At 38.4% G+C, this 23051-nt stretch overlaps 1 protein-coding gene across 1 annotated transcript in view; it reads right to left on the minus strand.

The window, feature by feature from the left end:
- Positions 1–23051, minus strand: part of MTX2 (metaxin 2) — a 31542-nt gene that overhangs the window by 3758 nt on the left and 4733 nt on the right. The window contains exons 2-6 of the mRNA XM_056496957.1: positions 14801–14848; positions 13768–13814; positions 2761–2833; positions 1352–1428; positions 515–607 (exon numbers count right to left, since the gene is read on the minus strand). Of these exons, the coding sequence (XP_056352932.1) occupies positions 515–607; positions 1352–1428; positions 2761–2833; positions 13768–13814; positions 14801–14848 (338 nt within the window). The remainder of the gene's footprint in view (positions 1–514; positions 608–1351; positions 1429–2760; positions 2834–13767; positions 13815–14800; positions 14849–23051) is intronic.

The following is a 23051-nucleotide window of genomic DNA, read 5'->3' on the forward strand; positions in this document are numbered from 1 at the left end:
CAAAACCAAGCTAAAACCAAAAGCCTGCTCCTGTTGCCCACACCACACCCAACTGAAGCACAGGTGACCAGCCCTCAGCTCCTCAGTCACCTGCATCTTCCCAGCATTTCCAACCCTGCTCCCACGCCAGGACTGAGTCACCTGAACTGGCCACAAGCACACAGTGCAGAGGATCCCAGGCTCCCAGCACACACAGCAGGGTGTCCCACAGTGACAGCAGGGTGCCTGGCCAGCCAGGGGGTGCAGTAGGACCTCAGGAACCACTGGCATTTTCTGGCCAGGTACTTCTACAGCTGCTGTGACACACTTGACATAGGTGAGGGGAGTCATACATGGCTGCAGGAACAGGTCAGCAAGCAATCCACAGTGTAGAATTTATCCCTGTCTCCTTTCACCTCAAAAGCTGACGACCCAATCTAAGAACAGCACTATTTCCACTACAGGGAAAAATCCTAAAGCTTTCTTGCCTACAGTCACTTATGTAAGTGTGTGGAGTTACTAGGGTTTGCTGTACCTCTGCTGTCAAGAGCATGTTATTGACCAATTCCATGTAGGCTTTCATCTCAGCTTTTTGGACTTCATCCAATCCATCACTGAGGGAATGTCCCTAATGGGGAAAGGAAAAAAGACACACATGTAAGAACGGGTACTGGAATATTCAGCAACATATTACCAAGGAACTTTAACATCAATGAGCTTTGGCTCAGATCCTAATCTCTTACTAACAAATTACATATTAAATTTTTACCTACAGTATCCTTTACGATTAAAACCTAAGCATCGTAATGTACCTAATCTAATCTATAAAATAACTAAGCTAATCTACAAGAACTTTAGACTATTATCAGTTACAGATGAACACACTTTGGGCACACAACCTCCTAGCTAGTGTATTCCTATGGCAAGAAGTAAACACAAATTTACATCTGTGATACAGATTAAACTTCTCAGTGAAAACATGGCATTTTTTAAAATAGAGGGGAGGGCTGGGGGGGGTGGGACAATAAAGGCAAATTTCAACGGTATCTGACATTTCAGGATTTAAAACAGTCAATTCTGGGTTTAAGACCTTTGAGACCCAGAGACAAAGCATGTAGAAAAACAGCCTCAGAAACTGGCACTGGTATGCAGCTATTCTGCATAGAATTTACTTGTAGAATTTGAGGAAATGACAAAGAAAAGAACATCTTAACCTCACGAACTCCTGTTTCATGATATCTTTCTTTTAAAACACCACTAGATTCCTATATTGTTTTAACAAATCCAGTAACATTCCAGAAAAGCACACTAAATCAGTGCAATGCTAAGCAGGATTAACATTCACTAATTAATGAAAACAATGTACTATTACCTTGGCTTTTACAAACTGGACTATGGGCCCCAGTTCAGATACTACTTGATTTCCCACATGAATAAAAGGTACTTTGCCTGTAAAAGGAGAAATGTATTATAGCAATGAGACAAAGGGTGGTGGGGAGAGAGAAGGGGAAAAATGCAAACCTCTGAATGATCATTAAAGCAGTATTTAAACCATAAACCAGTATTCCAAAAGGAAACTAGCTGAGTAAAAGTGAGTCAAAACAGTAAAGGACTCCAGGAGTAAGGGCAAAAAGAATACATGTAATTCTGCCTACATTTAAAATTGAAGCTGTATCATTTTCCTTCTTGTGCTCCTTGTTTTTAGAAGGAAGCGTTCAGACCTAAATTACAATATTAGATGCCAGCAAGTGTGGACATGATGTGTAAGTGGCAGAGAAGCCACAGCACATAATTGTCACCAGTCCTAGTCCTACACATGCAAGATGTAACTGTGCCTGGATTCAGCATTTCCAAGCTCTACTTACTAACAAGTAATTCATACGCCTGCATATTTTGCTGTTTTTCACTCCTTTCAAGAAACTGTTGGTTTGGGGTATTTTTCAAATAGCCTCATTTCACTGCTTTAACCAAAAACATCAGTACCAGCAGTAGAACCCAAATAGCTGGCAGACATATACTGACCAGCACTTCCACATGGCAGCCATCAGCCAGAGCCATAAATGTAAATATGGTAATATGTAATAGTAAATATGTAAATAGTAAATATGGACCCCCCATGCAACAAAAATATCTGGGACAGAGTGTGAGGATTCTGAATTCTGTAATTCTTTCTCATTTTTAGGCAATATTCTGAAGCTGGAGTCTGGGCATTTTTAGGCAGTCACCTCCAACAAAAACAGGCTGTGTACCCTTCTAATACTTAACTTTTTTATGGTGGGTTTGCATTTTTTTCCAGACAGTCTCATGGATCTGAGGAAGATTTAAAATCACCTGTCACCCTTAACAGTGAGAATGCACCCCGAGGTCTCCTGTATCCTGGCAATCAACTCCCACACAGAGTAACAAAAATGAACCTTTTTCCAGTCTTGTTTTGCTTCAGCAACAGGAAAATACACCAGCATTTCCTGGAATATTCCCTGGATGCAGAAATAAAGCCACTTTTGGACACATATGTCCTTCTGCTTTAGGATATTTGAGAGAAGGTTTCCCCAAGCACTGACCTGTGTGAAGGCTTTACACAAGTACTGTTACACATCGTGCCAGTATTACTTTGCATTTCACTGTTCTGATTGTCTGCAGAGGAAAGGCTGCTCTGGAGAGGAGGGGGAAAGGCAACCCACACACAGTAGCACTGCCCGACTGTTATCAGCAAGACAAGCTAGTTGCCATGGTACCAAAATGGAGGTATAACACAGTAATCTAAATGAAGGCCACACTTACCAGATGGGGACATGTACTCGGCGTTTGCCCGGCAAATCACCCGGACTGGCAGATTGCACATTTGCAAAAAGGCCTGCAAACAAAAGAGTCGCATTTGAAAAGCAGTAATACACCAGTGGCAAACAAATGTGGTGCTCTCAATCCATCTCGCTGTGTTAGCTGGTTCCTAGCACACACTCAGGAAGTATAGTTCCTTGCATACTGTTTTTATGAAGAAAGAAGAAGCTAGTAAAAGAAAAACAAAGGCATTTTACCTTCATTAGACGACTTTATCATTCAAACATTGATTGGAATTCTTCTAATGCAGTTTCATCTATTTTTACTGTTTCTTTCAAGATGGGCAAAGAAGCACTATCTGACAGACATAATTAGTGCTGTGGCTGTACAAAATTGAGTGACATTTTGCCCCTTGTGAAAACCACAGTAGTCATTTCTCCTGGCTAAAGCTGGCTAGTCAAGGTAATGTTGTGTAACATGGCAAACACATATGGCACCTTCCCACATTATAATTACAATAGCTGCCAGAAATTTTGCTCAATGATACTGTCAAAGCATGAGTCTGGTTTGGGACGAAGTATTATTTTTATTTATGGGATTTATGAAGAGCAAAAGTGATGAATTTACCTCTCCCTTCTATCTGGGTTCTTACATTGAAAGCTTTCTCAGAAGGATAACAATTTCTGTCATCACCTGCCACTACCACAAAATCCATAGGCAGTTTCTGTTGAAATACCAAAAATGTCAAGAAAAAATATTTGCAGTTTGGACAGATCATGGCGAATAAGGAATCTCTTCATCTCCAGAGACTCTCACAACTCAGTTCAGTCCTATCATTAATTTTGTCTCTGCAATTAGACAGGCCACAATTCCAGATTCTAAAATGATTCTATTGCCTATTTATATAACATGACTTAAGGTAAAAAAGGCCTAGAGCAACAAGGCTCCCAAAATGAAGAAAAATGCTGCTGTAACACAGCACTTTCTACAAAAGCTTCCTCCCTGCTCTTCATATTGCAGGATCTGGCAGTAAACCACTTTCACAGCTGCTCAGACTCTAATCACACACATTAAAGCAACCTAAACCTTAACCTTAGGATTTGCTCACCTCTGCACCTAACACTGTCACCAACCCTGTTCCTAATTTTGTGGTTTCTGTAGTATCAAGGAAACAAAAATAATCCTAACAGCTCCTCTCTTCTCACCTGTGCTCTTTAAGACTTTTAGTTCCAAACTCTAAACCAATCCAGGGGAAAAAAAAAACCAACCTTTGTTCTTTTTCCCACCAAACTGAAGAACTGCACAGTCCATTAAGATACTTGCATGTTTAGATGAACTGACTCAAAACCAATCTCAATTTAAATAAAGAAATTATGGTCACAAACTGTCATTACAGGTGACATCTCAGAATTGTGATGGCTCTACAAAATACATCAGAAACATGGATTTCTACATCTTTTGACTAAGCCTAACTTAAAGCTCTGCTAGGGAGCCAATTACTATACAGACAGAGACACAGACAGATACATCAGGACAGGGTAGTAGTCATGGTCAACATCAGCTAAATAATTCAGGTCCTACACTATTAAACAAGAAATTGGTCTTCAGAGTGTTTCATCCCAAACAGAACTGCTATTACTGCTTAAGGATGCAGCCATCACAAAGAAAATACAAGGCACTGGCCACATTTGACAGTGCATCACTTACCAAATCAGTGCTCCCATCAGAACACATAAAAAATTTAGTATCTTACTACCTTGGCACCACAAACTCCATGCAAACAGTAAGAATACTCAAAGGACTAATTATTCAGTAATTTAAGTAATTTAAGGCATTGGTGTGTCTCAGTGCTAGAGCTCTGCCTGCTGGCTCTGCAGGACCTGGCAACATCCATGCTGCTCCAGCTGCTGTTACACGTGTAATGTTTTCTACCCAAACTTCATATGCAACTTCTTCAGAAACAGTTAAGGGAGAAGAACACAGACTTTGGTTTAGATCACATACATGCTCCTACAACACTGTTTGACCCCAAAAATATACACCAACTCAACTGGTACACAGCCTTCACTGTTCTGAAAGCTCTACCAATACCTAACACCACACTCTCAACAGTATTGTGCTGCAGTGGTATAGATGGCACCAAACAACAGCTCCAAAGAATTTCATCACTGGTCTAGGCTTACTGAATTAATTTCTTTCACAGTAAGGCACTAAATTAACTCTGCAATTCTGCAGAGATGAATTTTGTAACTGCCATGTACTGTTCAGGCTGCAAGTTTAGAAGAGAAAGAAAGTCTGAACTGCACTGGAGTTAGGGCAACACATGAAAAAGTGGAAAGTTTTCAAGTGCAGAGACACATTTAAGCAACAGGAGGTGAATAAGATAACTACTTTTACTTTTTCATATCAGCATATCAAAAATGAAACATGCTTGCACAGAACACTTAGGTCACATGAGTTGCTTCAGATTATTGCTCAATGTATACTGTATAGCACATAGGCCCCTATGCAGCACAAGAGTCCTACAAAAAATAGTTTGTGACTCTGAACATCTTTTCAGTTTAGAGTTTACACTAGTTTTCATCACATCTGACCTTTCTTTCTCTCTTTATCTTCGACAAACGTCCACCAACCAAGGAATATCGACTCTTATACTGGAGGGGAAATTCCACCTCATCTCTGGCCTAGTACAAAGGGAATTGAGAAAACACTGACATTTTGTAATTTCAAAAATGCAAATAAACTGCAAATTTGCCTTTTTGTGCTTTGTAAAGAGAAGAGGAGATAGAAGGATGAACTAGATTTGAGCCCTACTGTGGAAATTAATATCAACACATAAAAATGCTTGCTACTCTTCATAATAGAGCACAGATTCCAGTAATGTAAGAAATCACTTAGTCTACCCTCAGTTAAAAAAAACCAAAAAGAAAAAAAAATTAAGAAGACCCTAAACTAAACACTAAATCAAAAACCTGAGAAAACTTCCTTGGAATAGTCATCTTCAGTTCTGATGAATGCTTCATTAAATGGGAGACCAGGACTGACACTGAGAAGAATCAAGCTTAAAATGGGATAAACCCACCCAGTACTGAATTTACTACATCAGTCTTCCTGCAAGGTTCTGAAACAGTGACCACTGACTACTGCCCCTTCAGCAGCTTTACAAGGCTTCTTCCAGCAACCTCTTCAGCACCCCATGCCAAGACCTGCTCCACTTCAGTCTTTGTCTATATTTAGGATTGGCTGTGATGAAATAACCTAAATATGTAATATAGTACATAATATTAAGAGTATAAACTTAATAAAAAATACAATCAACCGAAGAAAATAATTTTTTTAAAACCCAGCTATTACATCTTTAAAAAGACAGAAGCCCAGGGAATAAAAAGACCAGTATGTCTGTCTATTATGAGCCGTAACTTGTATCCAAAGCATGACCTGCTCAACTTTAAGTGCTCCTTACATAATGTTCTGCAGCAAAATGAAGGGAAGGTCCAGAGTATAAAACAAATGTAATATTTATTGAATCTACACTGCTTAACTAATCATTAACTAGAGAAGTAGGCCAGTATCTACTTGCTCCAGCTTAAACTGTCTACTGGACACCCTTCAAGTAACTAAAAATTCATGTGAATCAGTAAAAGAAGACAGCATTATCCCAAATTTGCAGGGCTCAGAAATAAGAAATATAAAAATAAGAAATAAGAAATAAGAAATAAGAAATAAGAAATAAGAAATAAGAAATAAGAAATAAGAAATAAGAAATAAGAAATAAGAAATAAGAAATAAGAAATAAGCCTCGCAATTTGCATTACTATGAGTACTTACATTCTTTCATTGATGCAACTGACAGGCTTTAGAAATTATTAGCATTAACAAGACAGGTGGTTTTGACTTTTCAAGCACAGTGAATGCATTCCATATTTACAGAAATTAGTTTCTCTTAGAAAAAAACATGGACAAGGATCATGACCAATGCATTCCTATAAATATCCACTGCCAGAAAATCTTGCAATTTATTTCTGATGCATTCAACTAGGTATGCTAGATATTAGACAATAACTGATGTTAGACAGTAAGTGGCATGAACTATTATTACCAAAATAGATGAAACTGGAACAGATCAAAGAAATCCTAGAGAGAGAATACAGGACAAAGCAGCAATTTCTCTGAGTCTTTATCTCATTACACGCTTTAGCCCAGTGATCAAGGGAGGATTTGTTCCCTTTTTGACCACTCACGCAGAATGTCAAGAACCAGCACATTTGGTGTGCAGATGGTATGAGACCACCATGGCTTCCAACTCTGATAAAAGATGCTATGGAACACTGATTACTTCAGCTCAGAACATCTTGTTTCCCTTTGGGTACCTCACATACACAGTTTGAGCAGGCAAGTTACCCTTGCTTCTCTTGTGAGAGAAATCATTTTCTGTGAGCAAATGCGAGTGTGCTCAGCTCCTCTGAGTGCTTTTGGGCAAGAGATTGAAGGCTGAAACCACCCCAGTGCAGTTTTGCTGAGATTTATGAAGATATCAACACCCCTTCAAAGACATGGCATCAAAAGCTGAGCAATCTGAAAGATCAAGGGCCCAGGCTCATTCTAGTACATCCGAGATTATTGTTAACATCATAAATTTGGCTGATCAACTTAAAAAGGACTGAAAGGGGCCAACTGAATTCTGAGTAACACACAAGTTAGTTAATGACACCCTTGTGAAAATTCACCGAAAAATGGCAAGCAAGACAATAACAGCAAACTAGAAACAAGACATTTAACTGAGAACTGCCTGTCCTACTTCACAAAGATGCCTGAAGTTCCAAGTAACAGCATTAAATTTCCAGCTCCCTTCTCCTCTGGAAAAAAAAAGTGTACTACCAAAGAAGAGGATGACTATAGGCCTCAACCTGGATCTCCTCCAGCACGGAGGAACAAAGTGTGTCCTTTCTTTGGATGAGGTTAATGTAAGAAACAGATAAAGGCATTAAAAAATTAAGATCTGGCTTAATAGGCTCTGTCAGCTTCGCTCCCACACATGCTCTCTGCTCTTTCCTGCAATCTAACAGTCTCCTCTCTCACAAACTCCCAGCCTCTCTAGATGTAGCATTACCTAACACCCAGAAAGGGAAGGAGGAAACGTGAAAAATACATTTTTAGCAATGATACCTCTCTTTTTCCAGACTGAAACTATGGAGTCTATAGTGCTGTTACTGCCCCTGTGCACCTTGTTTTTAATGGGAGACTTTGCTGTAGTCGGAGATGGACTGTTTCTGCACATCCGTGAGGAGAAATGGATAAGCGGGAGGCAAACAGATGCAACCAGATGAATAATGTCTGTCCTTCCCTACCCTCCCAATATTTACTGTTACAGAACAGGGAAGAAAGAGTTGTGGACAACAAATTGTAGAAATGTATGGGGAAGCCCCTCAGTGCCTTTCCTGCCCCACTGCACACTGATCCACACAGTAGTATAGTTTTTATTGCATGCCTTATACTCACAGAGAACAGCATGAGCCACTCTGTTTTCAAAATCAGGTGGAACAACCAAGTTAATATTTTTGCTGTGAGAAAACAAGGTATTGGTATAGCTATATGAACAGGGCTGATAGGAAGCTTTGAGGTGACACTTGTTACAATATTAATCAAATATCTTATGCCTATCATTCATTTCAATCATGGAAGGTGACACCTCCTGCCAGAATTATGGAGTATATTTACAACAGCATTGCTTAAAGGACACAATCCATGTAAGGCTTGCTTCTTCTTATAGACCACCCAATTTAAAATTCAAAATATAAGTAGGATGTTGGATTTCAATTATCTAAAAAAAACAGAGAATCACCTTTGTGCTGATTTGGCATAGCTCAAAAGCCCAGAGCCCAGAAACCACAGCCAGACACAGGTCAACTCACCCCACCCTTCCCTTCCTCCTCCCTCCCCACCCTCCTCTTCTCACAGGACTGACATTCTCATCTCCGCTCCTGCCACCCCCAGAACAATGCAAGAAAGGGGTGCCACTGTGTCTTCCTCTGATGACAAGTATGGAAAATGACTGTGCATGAAATACAATGGGAAGGCATAAGAGAAGGGAGGGGGGAGCTTTTTATTTATTCCTAGAGTTAATTGGTTTAGGTGTGATTTTTACTCTTGCTCTCCCTTCCTCTTTGCCCTGCCCAGATAAGGAACCGTCAGTTGGACACACGACACGTACAGGGCAGCAAATCACCCTGCCAGAGCTCCATCACAACGTTCTCCTCTTCCCCTACAGTTTCCTCCCAGAAAAACACATATGAGCAAACACATACACTCATTAAAAATGAGTTACAACTTGAAGTAAATCATATCCAGATTGCACTTTCTGAGATCAGAGGCAAGAATGAAATTACTTATGCCAAGACTCAAATAGTTCACAATTTACGTCGCCACATGAGGAACACTATTTTCAGATGGCACAGTCCAGGCTTATTTGAAGAAGATACATTCATGATTAGTTTTTAATAAAGAACCAGCCATTCCAAGCCATCTCTTATTCAGCAGCACTTCTAAAGGCACTCACAAAACATACTGTTAGGAAGAAAGGGTGAAATGCATTTTCTGTTTTCATTTTTATGTTATTTCAAGAGCATACAATGGACAGTATGTGATGACAACTAGAGAGTTATTCTCTACTTTATTGCAGGAACACATTTTAAAATTAAAACCCATGAACAAATCTACAGAATAATTCAGTTTTCATATCAAACAGCTGCAGTCCCTGTAACTGAAATAGTGTGTCTAAGGTTATAAATGAAAACTGTTCAGTATCATTGCTTGAGTGACAGATTAAATTCCTAATCCAGTTATGGTAATGGCCACATGTGTAGTTTAACATAAATTAAGATCTTAATTATATTTGTGACTATTTTAAACAAAATAACAAATTCCTCTGTACCTGTGAATGTAATTTATAGCAAAGCCACGTTCATTCTCCAAAACAATCTATTTTATACTGCATCATGGCACTGCTCTAATGGTATAATGTAATTCTTGTTGTAGAATGTAGAAAGAGTGGATTCACTGGTAGCACAGAGGTTTTGAAGATAAATGAAGATTCTATTCATTCAGAAGTAATTTCATCTTAGAACTATATGAAAGATGTTTCTCTCACAAACAGTACCTGTATAGCTTGGGATTTAAGCATGTTTTCAGCAACAACACAATGCTGCTAGATTGATTATGTTGATACTGCATTTCTCACCATGAAGAATTCCAGCTTTTATTCTCTTTAAAAAAAAGAGATTGGCAGATTTTCATTTCAGTACCAAGCTTTTGTTAAAGATTCAGCAACAAGTTCAAATTTCTGCTAATGTTTTGTCTAGAGAAAAACCAAACCTCAATTCATACACACAGAGAAAAAAAAAAATCACAAATCTGTCAAGGGCAATTAATCATGTATGATTTACACATTTATTTGATTACTTGTTGAAGTAAATAAGCAATTTTAAATTACCCAAACTTCCTTCTGTCATTCAAGGCTAAGAACAGACAATTCTAAAAGCATTTCCCTGGAATATGTTAAAACCACTTACAAGGACATCGACTGCACAAGCAATTAATACATATCTTAACAAAATGAGATGCAGGCTCTCTAACCTTAGGACAGCTGCCAGAATTTCCAGAATTCTGAACATTTTAGACAGCCTTTTGAGCAAGACTATGAGACTAACTGCATAAAGATTCCAGAAGAACCTGTAATAAAAGAGGCAGTCTCAACATCCACATTCCTCTTCCTGACAAGTTGGAACAGTGCAAGAGATGCTTTGAGCTACCATTTGAGGCAAGAGGCCTGGCAGAGTGCAGTATTAACCCCCTCCCTCCTACTCGACCACACTACTTACACCCAGGCACTAAACAAAATGGCTTTACCCACATCAGGCATCAATAGGGAGACAGAGCCTGGACAGGCCCTCTGCTTCAGACTGAAATATACTCTCCTATGGTAATTCAGTTTTAATCTACTCCAAACTCCATTTTCCCCTCCTTAAAGATGTGGCATTGCTTTGTTATTGAGATTATTTGTGTATCAGTTTTGGTGGCTCTTTTTTACTGTGATAAGCCTGATAAGCAGGAATGCTGTATAAGGGCAGCTGTACCATAAATACATGGAGAATGGGCTTAACCATAAGTCATATTAACCAGGTGTGTTTTCACTAACATTGATGGGAAGAGAGCTGAGTGTCTCACAAGAACAATGCCTTCATTCTGCTACAATCTCCTTTCAGTGGCTGAATAATCATTACTGATTAGTATTTTCCCTTGATTTTAATTAATTTGCAGTGAAAATAAAATTTCATTCAATACCAAGGCTTTGCAGCCCAAGATCAAGTGGACTTGGCTGTATAATACATTACTTCAAGGTAACAAACAAGGAGTGCAAACATGAAGATGTACCAGAGATAATGCACTTGCTACTTGAAGTTACGTTGTATTTCCAAAATCCAAAGAATCTGAACCCAGGAAAAGACAAAGAAATTGTTTCCAAAATAAATAATGAGCAGAAGAGGAATTAAAAACAAACAAACAAACAAACAAAAATTAACAACACTACCAGAATCAAGAAAGAAGTTCCACAAGATGAGGAGGATTTTTGTTTGGTTGGTTTTTAACAACTAAAGGCAGCAGCACAGTTACTCAGCAATTCCCAGAAGACTCTCTTGTCCCTTCTCTCATCTGACACGTGGCTATTAAGAGTCCAGATTTTATTGCACAATGAGAAGTTGTACATCCAATCATTATTAAAACTGCAAGACTCAACTAACTTCCTATATTCAACCTGCAGCCCTCTCTACTCATTAATTACATCTGCAGTGAGAGTAGCTTGCTCTGCTGTCTGCTTGATCCGCTCTGTTAACAACAAGTACATGAAATGCCATCTGTGTTGCAGGGCTGGCAACTTTAAAACAGTCAAGTTTTACTCTGACTAATTACTTACTATGGCACTGGACTGTGTGCATTATTTTATGTCCCTCTGAGACCTGAGAGCAGCTTTACAAAGAGGTACTACAAGGAGATTTTATAAAACACCTGAAAGACTGGCTGCAGCACATTCAGAGGCTTGCTGTTAAACCATGTTTCCTAAAGATTTGATTCCATATGCTCTTTTGACTCAAATTTCTGATGTTTTCACCACACCAAAGTTCAACAACCACAAACAAGCTATGTATCTGCTCTGGTGATATTGATGTGCTCCGAATCAGTAACATGGGAAAAAGAATGACAGTAGTAGGAAAAAAGCCCCAGGTACCAGCTCCTATTTCTCCTCCCATCTCTCATTCCCAAATTTTCCTTTGAGAAAGACACATACATCCCCCAACTCCCACAACCCCCTTGAAAAAAATCAAAAAACTAAGCCAATAAACAGACAAACAAACAAATTCCTTATGCAAAACACACTAATGTATTTAAACCTCTCTGCTAACTACACATCCTAGTGCCATTTCAAAATGGATCAAAGACACCAAGAATAGTTATTTTTTCACTGTCACAACCATGTTACACAGATTCTTAAAAATCGATACAATTCCCCAATACAGAATTATTCTATAAACTTTAAGATCAGATATCTACCAGAGCCATATTTATAGTCATGGCTACTATCAGCTGTCCAGCTAGAGAATATTGAAGAAAAACAAGGATTTTTAATATATTATAGTTAATTTATCATCTAAGTGACATGTGTAGGATAACAATGTACTACAAACAGTAAAGAAAAATGATGCATTAGAAAAGGAAATTTTAGGGTTATTTTGTTGGTGAATTGGAGGGGGGTTGTGTTTTAAATACAAGCCACACATACATGTATTGTTAGGAAGAAAATTCATGAGAACCCCCAAAAATACAGTTGCTGGGGTAAAAAGGAACACTGAGATCAAGTAAGCAATAGAAGAAATTATTACTGTGAAACACAATATAAACCATACTACTCAAACAAATAAACACTGGCCCATTTACTAGGTGTATCAGAGATGATTCCTCTTTCCAGCAAAGGACAAAGCTATCTTCTTGCTGTGATCAAATCTACTCTTAGAGGTACCTTCTGAATGCTAGACTGGAAGAACAAAAAGTTGAGATCCTGGAAGTAGCTACCATGATGAAATGATCCTAACCTTTTTACCAGTAACATCAGTTACAATCTCCAAGTGTCCCATTTTTTGTAAATGAGATGTGACTGCTTTGGACAACCTTCAAAGACTGCTTGCTGAAGCTTCTCTGAGCTAGACCACACACAAAAAGCAAGAAGCTGGAGAACAGTGCAACTCCCTGCCACAAAACTGCTTAGAATGACAAGAACCTTACAGAAATTCTGCTCCCCACCACTCTGACAGCCAGGCCTTCGCTACTAATGGGGAAAACGTCCCCTTGAGATTTGGGGTTACTGAACCTAACAGGTTAATGGAGATTACATGGACTTCACAGCCACAGAGGTGCTATTAAGTCAATTAGAGGTGCAAGTTTGTCAATTATATGGACTATTTCTAAAAACCACATTGAAGCTCCAGTCTGTACACACGATGAAATTGAAAACAACCTACCAGAGACATAGAAAGAGGTGATGCTCACAGCATGAAGCAAATATGCCCTGAGTTTGGGGCAGTATTAGCTATGAGAATTAAATGACTGGCAAACCTCATGCAAGATGCTACAAGACAAACATGCATAGCAAGTGACAAAAGGTATGAACCACGCACAGTTCCCAGAGTAGGTAGGCAAGCAGATACTGTACACAGACCAACATAAACAGGAACACAAGGAGCAGCATTCTACATAAGACTTTCAAAATCCTCAAATCCTTTAGGCTCTGACACTTCAACAACAATCTAAAGCAAATCAGAGGCAGGAAGTAAGTCTTTGGCTTTGGCAGAAATAATTCTTAAATTAATCTTTTCACTAAATATAGTTACGTTAGTTAGACAATAATTAAAAAAATAAAACTGTGTTAACATCTTTAGTTTAGAAAATATGATATTTTACCTGAACAGCAAGGGAAGATGCATTATCAGAAAGCAAAATTTGTTCCTCTGTTGAAAGGAAGAAAAAAGAAGAAAAAAAATAAACCACACAATTACAAAAAACCAGTGCCCATTTAACTACAGACCTGTAACTGTAAATCAGGCTGGGTTGCATTTCTTAGGCATAAAACAAGGAGCACATACAAAATTATTATGCAGCTGGAGTAGAAAATCTATAATACAAATATTAAAAAATAGGAAAAAAAAATACCAGGATTTTTTCTCACACAAATGCAATTGCACTTATCATATATTACCACCAAAGTTCAATAAAAACACTACAAGGAAAAAAAAAACCAAATGCATGAATTTTATGCCAATTACTCTCCTTCTAATCAAAGTTAAATAAAACCGCATCTTCATGCCTCCTCTGGCTAAAAAGTAAAAGTATTCAGAAACCTATAAAAGCAGCTTGCAGCTAATATTGCACACTGTGTCTAGGTCTGTCACACAAAAGAAAGATGACAAGTTCACTGCAATAAAAATTCCATGCTTAGAAGACTAGAGCTGCTACCTATTAGTCTTCATTACTTTGCAGTCTTCTGACAACTGTAGCAGGCTGCTGAGCCCCAAATGGGGGCCATAATGTGATCTGATGATATATGAAGAGCTGCTAAAGGGAGAGTGAACCATCCTAGCCTATACATTTTAACAGTTCCTTTTTACTGAGAGCCCACTTTACCACAAGACTTCAAAAATCTGCTGTCTCAGCTATTGGTGCAGTAAATCTGCCAACGGTGCCTGCAACCACATCATTTTACACTGGCTACAGCAGCCAATATAATGAGTCAATAATAAACCAAGGACCTTATAAGCCATGAATAGCTGGTTTATATTGGCAGATGCAAACATAACTAAAACCTCTGACCAAACAGAAAACACAAAGGACTATTTTAACAGTTTCTGTGCTTCCTTGCAGTTAATTATCTTAGTGCATATTTAATGTGTTTTCTAAAAATAAAGTAATTATTAATTGCCAAAACCAGTGTACCTACCCTTCAGTTGCTGATACAACGCAGCATTTTCAGGCCAAGGCTCTGCGGCTGTGGAAAGAGAAGAAATTAATTAAGCAAGCTGAATACCAATGTGCTTGCAAATGCAAACACAAATGTTACCCAGAGCAAGACTTCAGATTGCAAAGATGCTGATGCAATATTTAACCTGCCCTAAAAATGTTCCACTGACACTCTCCCCCTATACTTCTCTCCTGCTCACAGGGGGACATCACAGAGAAGAAAGTCCCAGAATGTAATGTTGCAAGAAGAGCTAAAATTCAAGCTATGCTACAGAATGGCCTTGCAATTCTGAAGCAACTGATGCAGATATTTTCCTTTCATCATAAAGATATCTTTGTGCACATTCCCATCCTAATCCTGGCCACTCCCAAGAGCAACTATTTATTAAGGTACTAAGGGTACTAAATGAAGAATTCTGGAGAGAACAGAAAAAGACACAAAGGAAAGAGGCACAAATCTGTGAAAATGTGAAGAATGCTTTGGGGAAATGCTTTTGGAAAAGCTTTCTGCTTTTTAAAGTTGTGTCCTCACAGTCCTATGTGATACTCACAGAGCCAAAAGCCCAGGCATGTCAGAACTCTGCCTTCCAGGATGACCAGAGGTGCCTATTGCTTTAAGTTATGTGCTGCTCAACCCTAAAATGGGAATGTCAATACGCACTCAAAAAACTGAATCATCAGTTCAAAACAGTTGAGCAGTTGTCAAAAAAATGAGGCAAGGAAATGAAAGACAATCACATCCTCCAATTGAGAACCATTGCATGTAATCAATCATACACCATTTGAATGTAAGGGAAGGCAAAAATAATAATCAGTACAAATTTACTGTTAATGGTAGCATTAAGGTAACAGTTCATCACATTTTTTGTATCCATTACATTCCATGTTAATGTCTGATTAAAAATCTGTCTTTAAGTATCAGTTCAAACCTTGCATTCTGCCCAAAATAGCCATTTGTAAATAAAATTTATGCCCTAATCATGTAAATTATTTTTAAAGCAATAACGTCTTTAAATAGCTATGTGTGGATCAAGCATAAATATGTCACTGGCTTAAGTAAGGCTTTGCATCTTAGCCTTTAGAACTCAAACTAAAAAAAAAGCACAATTTTCTAACTATCATTCCTTTTGGATACTTATGAAGTATTAACTTTTATGTAAGTCACAGAGAATGTAAAGCTCAAAACAGTTTTGTGAAGGTCACCGTCTCTAACATTAAGGCACAGAGCCTATCAGAGTGATACTAGTATGGGCATGAAAAAGCAACTAATCACATTTAAGTGTCATGAAAAAATGTTTATGTTTTATTGTAGCAGCTATTGGTTTTACATCCCACCATTAAAGTTTTGCCCTGGAGTAAAAATTCTTGAGGTGGAAGTACATTTACATCTTTAAATAAAAAGAAACTAAGATAGTGTCTGCAGTATTACAACCTTAAGCATTTAAAATAATTTGTCTAATATACATTTCTTCAAGTCCACAGGAGCCTTGCAGGAGTAAATGGAATGAGGAAATTAAGAATGTTATTACTATATTTTAGCAAACTTATCAGTTCTGGACTCTGAGATACTTACAGCAGTAACTAAGTGACAAAGATGATCTTATAAGTGCTCCAGCCAAACAGTGAAAACACCCTTTTTACATGCTCAAAAGGGTACAGAGAGCTTCAATTGCATGGGCCCATTCCTACTGAAACTTTTTGTCTGATCCTCTTCTGACTGAAATGTCAGATTTATAACTAATTCTTGGATTCCAGCCTAAACTGGAAGTCACCTATTTTTCACACAAGCACATGGCTGAAATATTTCTGGACCACAAAAATCAAGCAAAGTTTTCCTTCTCCAACAAAAGAGCTAGGTACATTTCAAGAAATTCAGATTCTAATTCCAGTTTGATTTTGGCACTAAGCTATATGCAGCAATGGTGATACAGAGATATAATACACACACACACATACACACACACCCCCCAGCTTCTTGGCACACAGAATCCAAAACCACACTGCTGCTAAGGCATGCCATATCCATGCTATAAACTAAAATACAAGTAGAAGATCGTTTGTATCTTTTTCCCCTTTTCAGCTTAAATCTTACTTCCACAATCTACTGATCACATACATATTTTCATGAACCCTATCTGCTGACCCTAATTTTATTAGTGATGATACAAAGTCTTTATCCCACAGTCCTAGTACACAAGACCAGACACCCAACTTGAGGGAAGGAAAAAACAAGGGTATTCACTCATTCACACTTTAATTGTGTACTAATGCATGTTTTTAACAAGTAAGTGAAACAAGGACAAATAGCCAAATGAAAATCTCAGCCTTCATGATGAGTATACCTTAAACTCCAAATTTCAGCAGTTTTATTCAGCACCCTGCACTTGGCACCTGGCAGTCTCCAGAGAGAGGTCACAATTCTGACCATGTTTGGATGAGGTAGATACATGCTCACAAACCTTGAACCAAAAGTCTTCAGTTCTTTGTATGCAAAGCAAATCAAAGGTAACTGATTTCACTGTTTCTATACAGACTGGATTTTAAAACTATCAGTTTCACATTAAGATTCGTGTTATTAACCATATCCTAGAAAATAAACAAATTCTGCAGTATGCATTCAGAATTGCATGCAGATCATATGTGGCAATACCATAGGTACAAATACTTGTGCAATACTCTGGAAATCAAATAATTAAATATCCATTCAGTATCTGTCCCATACCTTACAATTTCTACTCATTCTCCCTCTTCTAAGATGTCTAGAATATGAAACATCTTTTTCAGATGAAGAAGGAGGTTTAAATACACACTGCTACATAAGAGGTCCAGGTTTATCAGGTACAAGCTAAATTCAGGTACTAGCTCCCATGCTGCCTTCCATTAGTTCCAAGGTGCAAACATGCAGCTAAGGGAGACCAGAGCCCTACTGGGGAAGAGAGGAGGAGGAATCACTGAAGGGCTGTCACATGCCTCCACAAGAGGAGAAAGTGTGTAACATCTTTAATGTGCAGCAGTGACTCTTGCCTTATGAATGTAGGTGAAGACATAATTTGTAGAATAATAGGCACTAATATTACACGCTGCTTCAGTTCTGTCATATTTCCAATCCATCAAGTTGATTAATGCTATAATAACTCCTCACAAACTTATCATTTGTGCACTAATGAAGTCAAATCCAGTTTATCCTTCGGCAACTATAATCTTCTGGTCTGTAGATGTTCATTTTCCTGCTAACCACGGCTACTGTGGCACTCAGTATATAAAGAGAAAATTAACAAATGCGATGTCAATTCAGCTTCAGAAGCTTTCAACACAGAATCACATTTATGTGTTAGATCCTACGCAACAGACATTTTTATCATTAGTTGCTCACAGGATGAAATAACTGCCTGGAAGCATGCCTTACAGGAACAGCTTCTCTACATTTCTTAGGAATAAGGAACTATTTCGTTCTTCCTTCTGCCTCCATAATCAGAGGAATTACTATTGTGTGGTTTTCAATGGGTCTGTCTCTCAGGCTTGCAGCCTTTAGTAAAAATTGTTTTCCCACCCAACTGAAACTTTTCCCATGATTAACAAATTCAAATATTTAGTCTTTCATGTGGATTGTCTGCTGTTCAGGACAATCAAATCTCATACTATTGTCTTTCCCTACTTCTCTACCACACTGCTTGTTGATTTAAAACAATAATGCCAGTTATAGGAAACAGCCTATGAGAAACAATCAGTGGGATTATGCCCCCCTTCATTAACATTGTCTGAAAAGGGCTTGAGCCCAAAAGTAACAGGGAAATGAGAATTAAAAGGACATGGACACAGAAAACATCAATATACAAGCCTTGTTATCCCGGGTGCTGAGAATTCAGCATACACAGCATGCCAACAAGTGAGGAAGTCAAACAGCAAAAAAACCTACACCAAATCTTCTTTGGTTTTGTGGATGACTAAAAATGCATGAACATTTCACTAAGCTCAGTTTATTTGTTAGTCTAAGTGTTTTACTTATTAACTTTACTTATTAAGTTTAGCATAGAAAATGTTAAAGATTTCAAAGTGATAACAGGGTTCTTAGTTGTCAAATTAGAAGAAAATTCTGTGAACTGGTGTGTTGCATGTTCCCAGTGGAGTTTTAAGTACTCAGGTTTCCAACTATTGAAACAGATTCCTAACTCCTCACCTCTCATATCAGAGAATGACTTAGAAAAAACAGAATTTTTGCTCCTAAAAAAAACTTCCAAAGCACATAATAAGTTGTGGCAGACACATAAAATTCTTTGCCACTAAAGGTGTATTGCATTAGGTGCACTTTTCAGATTTTCACATGGTGTGAAATGTTTTACTTGAGCAACATTAAGACCAGAGGGAGACATTCAAACAGCAATTTGATTTCAATGTTTCCAGATGTTTCAGACTGATATTTCAATAATAAGACTTTATCTACCCAAATACTTCTGGGACAGTAAAAGAAAAGAATGTATACATGCTGTAAGAAGACATACTCAGGAGCACTGAACCCCACTATCAGCAGGGGATCAGCTGCTCACACATCTCAGCCCCTACTAAAGCTCTCAGGACATACTACACTTGCACACTGGTGAGTTTTAATCCAAAGAATGAGAGGCTGCACTAACATTCCCCCAGTGAATGTTCAAGAGGAAGCATCATTAAGATACTCTACAGTGCCTCAGCCCTACCAATTCCTTGTCTGGGCTATTGAGAATCTATTTATGATTGTGCAAAACTTGATTTCAACTTCTACACTCTGAATTATTGGGAAACTCTTCATTCTGTGTCAGTGCTGCCAGGATGTATGGGGGAAACAAATATTTTTATCCACCTTCCCCAAGAAGCTCCATGATGATGAAAGAGATGTAATGAAATAAATGGTTTACAGTTATGCCTTTAATCCTCTCACTTAAAAAATAAGACTCTGACTGTGAAAATGAGAAGACAAGATACTTTGCATATTAAATTGTGGAATATGCTAAACCACAATTTAGCCATTTCAGTGGCCTGGTATGAATAGCCAGTTTCAGCAGTAGGTAGGCAATGTGATTTGCCCTGTAGTCTGCCATTAATTTAGCTTGCTGGCAAACTGTAGCATTCTTGACTATTAGCCACAGACAAAAGCCAGAGACCTCTAGATCCAGGCCTCAAGATGTTCTCTCCTGAATGAGAAAATCAGTCATCAACAAGTTAAGTTTTTTTAGGAAAACACTCAACTTGAAATTAGGCTGTTCCCAGCTCTCAGCAATACCACAGAATTCTGTTGGGACAAGAATATTTTTGGAAGGCAATGCAGATAGAAATATTTTCCTGTTATAAAAGTAGCCTATGCCTAATAGGAATCAAGGCTAATAAACAGTAAATCAAGATAATTTCTGCCCCAAATCTCCTCTAAACTAAAATTTACTATATACCCAGTTTGCCATCAATTTATTCTTTGATACCTTCTTTTTCTGTAAATGCAGTATTCAGTTGACTAACAATCTCTTCCATACAGTTCACTTTGTGCTGCTGTGTAGGCAAGGCTAGAACCTGGCTTCAGAATATTTGACTCTCTCTGACACTGCAGTTTCATGAAATGTTATGAAGTTGCTATGGATCATATAAAAATAAAGACTACTGTTCCCTAAAATCACCACATTTGCAATGGATCACTTTCCTTTTTGTTGCATTTTTCTTAAACATTTGATATTAAACTTACATTAAAAAAGGATGAAAGCTAAAAAATCTGTATTTACCAGTTTGGTTCACATGGCATCAAAGGCCTGCTACAAGAGCCAAGAGGCAAGATATCCTCTATTAAAAACAAGCAAACAAAAATACTTGGCATTTATCTGAATCACTGTATTGCAATATTACAGCTGGAGAGATTAACTTACATATTATTTTCACATAGTTTCCTTTAGCCTCTCCCTAGGTACAGATTTGATTAAAATATAATGAGGATTCTCAAGACTGCTTTTTCACAAGAGTAAACACTAAAAAGAAATTCGGTCTTACATGTGAGCAACAATATTACTTACAAGTCTCTAAACTTAATGAAGCAAACATCAGGAACCACACATCACAACAATCAGCAGGAAAAGTCACCCTTTTTGGTTTCCAAAGACTGGTGCTATGGTGGGGACCTGCTGCTCAATATCAAAGAATCACAGAATATTTTGAATTGGAAGCGACCACAATGTCCTAAATGAAGTAACCAAAAGAAAAACACGTGGAAAGCTATTCCCCAGGCTGCAGAAGGAAGGAGGATTATAAGATAATTGATGTTAAAATGCATTCAAAAAGAAGGAGTTATACTGTTTTAACACAAATCAAGTAGCAATACATTGAAGAAAATGCCAGGAACTGATGTGCTTCTAGTGTTCAGGAGATAAGTGGAGGGGTAAATTTTGACTAATAAAATGAAGCTGCAGCCACTTTGGAACAAAAGTAGTTAAAACATCTGCATCTCATATATTAAGAATGATCAATAAAGGAAATACAAGAAAGTTGTGAATTAGCTTCCTTAAGACACACCAGTTCAACTCACCCACACTGAGTACACATCAATTTCATGTAATTGCCTGATCCTGTAAACTAACAAGGGCCAAGAAAAAATGAATGCATCAGCAACTCCCTGGCTCTGCTGACAAAGGACCAAAACATGTTTCATAGCGCCTTGTCAAATGAAAACCAACTTTCACACAAATTAAACACTGTGCATTAAATCATGTATCAAATAATTACATCATTTGCTTAAATCTGTCCCTGGCCTCCTTTGTAGAGATATTACAATTCAGATAAAACATGACTGTTCAGTAATTATTGACTGAGCAGACAGTCAATGTAAAGACTCAATCTCAGCTGCAATTCTCAAACTTGAGTTTCCTGTAGCTGTACCACTATGAGAGTTAGCATGTGACATTACTGCAGCAGCCATTTAACATGACATAATCTGCTTCTTCACCCTCCAAGAAAGCTATTAATTGCATGTATTTAAACATTAGTCCAATTCTGTTACTGTCTTTGAGTTGACTTTCAAGAGTGCACACATCTATGATTCAATCCTCTAGGGTGCTTAGCACTCTTGCTGCTAGGGCAGGCCACAGGAGGGAGATCCTGTCAGGAGACGAGGCCAAAAAAAACTCAACAAAATCAAATCCATAAATAAAAGTTGTTCCTAAATCAACATCTGGGTTTCTTCAGAAAAATCAGAGCATGCCAGCTAAACGATCTCAAAAGATTTATTTATGAAGTCCTGACAAGCTGGAGTTATTTTACTTATTTCTGATATTCAGCATAAATGCGCCATCTCAAAGAAGCTCTGTAATTCTAAAAATTAGCTTTTTATAGATCTCTAAATCAATCCCTTCCCTTTGTGCTACTTAACTCCCTTGCTCCTCTTTGGCCCTGATCCAAGAAGTCAAACTTCAAGCACAGGAGCTGTGAAGAGCAAGACAGTGGAGGTATGATACTTATTAATGCCTTATTGGACTGAGACATTTCTTAGCCATAATATCTACATTTGTAGGTATGTACATTTTTAAATCAGTCCTTCAAAAACTCCCCTAGATTGGGACCCCTCTCTTCCATGGCAGTGTGAACTCTTCCTCCCCTAAAGCTGTTTGGCAGGCACTCTGACCACTTCTGCAGAGTGCCCCAAGGAGTTCCCTGCTTTCTCATACCCAGCACCCCCGCTCTGGTCCACAACAGAGATCCTACACATCTGTCCCACCAGACAGGACCTCAGTATCCCATACTTGCCCCAACAGCTGCTTCCCACATACAATTCTGGCTCACCCAGCCCTGGCCCCTCTGGCCTTTCATTAAGGCTCCCCTTCTGTCTCATTCCCTATCCTGCCCACAGCCCTAAGCACAGCAGCACCAGTCTTGCAAAGGTGAAGGACAAGCTGGGGTCTCCAGGCAAGAGAGCTCTGCAGGGCAGAAATGCAGACAGTTAGCACTGGTGCAACCAGCCAAGTGTTGCTGCTAGCAAGGGGGAAGATGCTGCTTTAGGGCTCTGAGCCTTTAAGTCAGCCCAAACCAGACAGTGGCATTTGCCACAACACCTCTCAGCTCTCCCTCACCTCTGGGAAACACTGCAGACTCCCTGCTTCAAAACTTGAAAACATTTATCTTGTTCTCTTAATCATACCCTCCCAGTCTCCTTCATTTCTTTTCCAAGGCTTTTAGTGAGAACACTCCAATACATCCAGGGTTTCTCCAATATGGTATTCAAATGC

The sequence above is a fragment of the Oenanthe melanoleuca genome, chromosome 7 (genome assembly GCF_029582105.1).
Source record: "Oenanthe melanoleuca isolate GR-GAL-2019-014 chromosome 7, OMel1.0, whole genome shotgun sequence".
NCBI lineage: Eukaryota > Metazoa > Chordata > Aves > Passeriformes > Muscicapidae > Oenanthe > Oenanthe melanoleuca.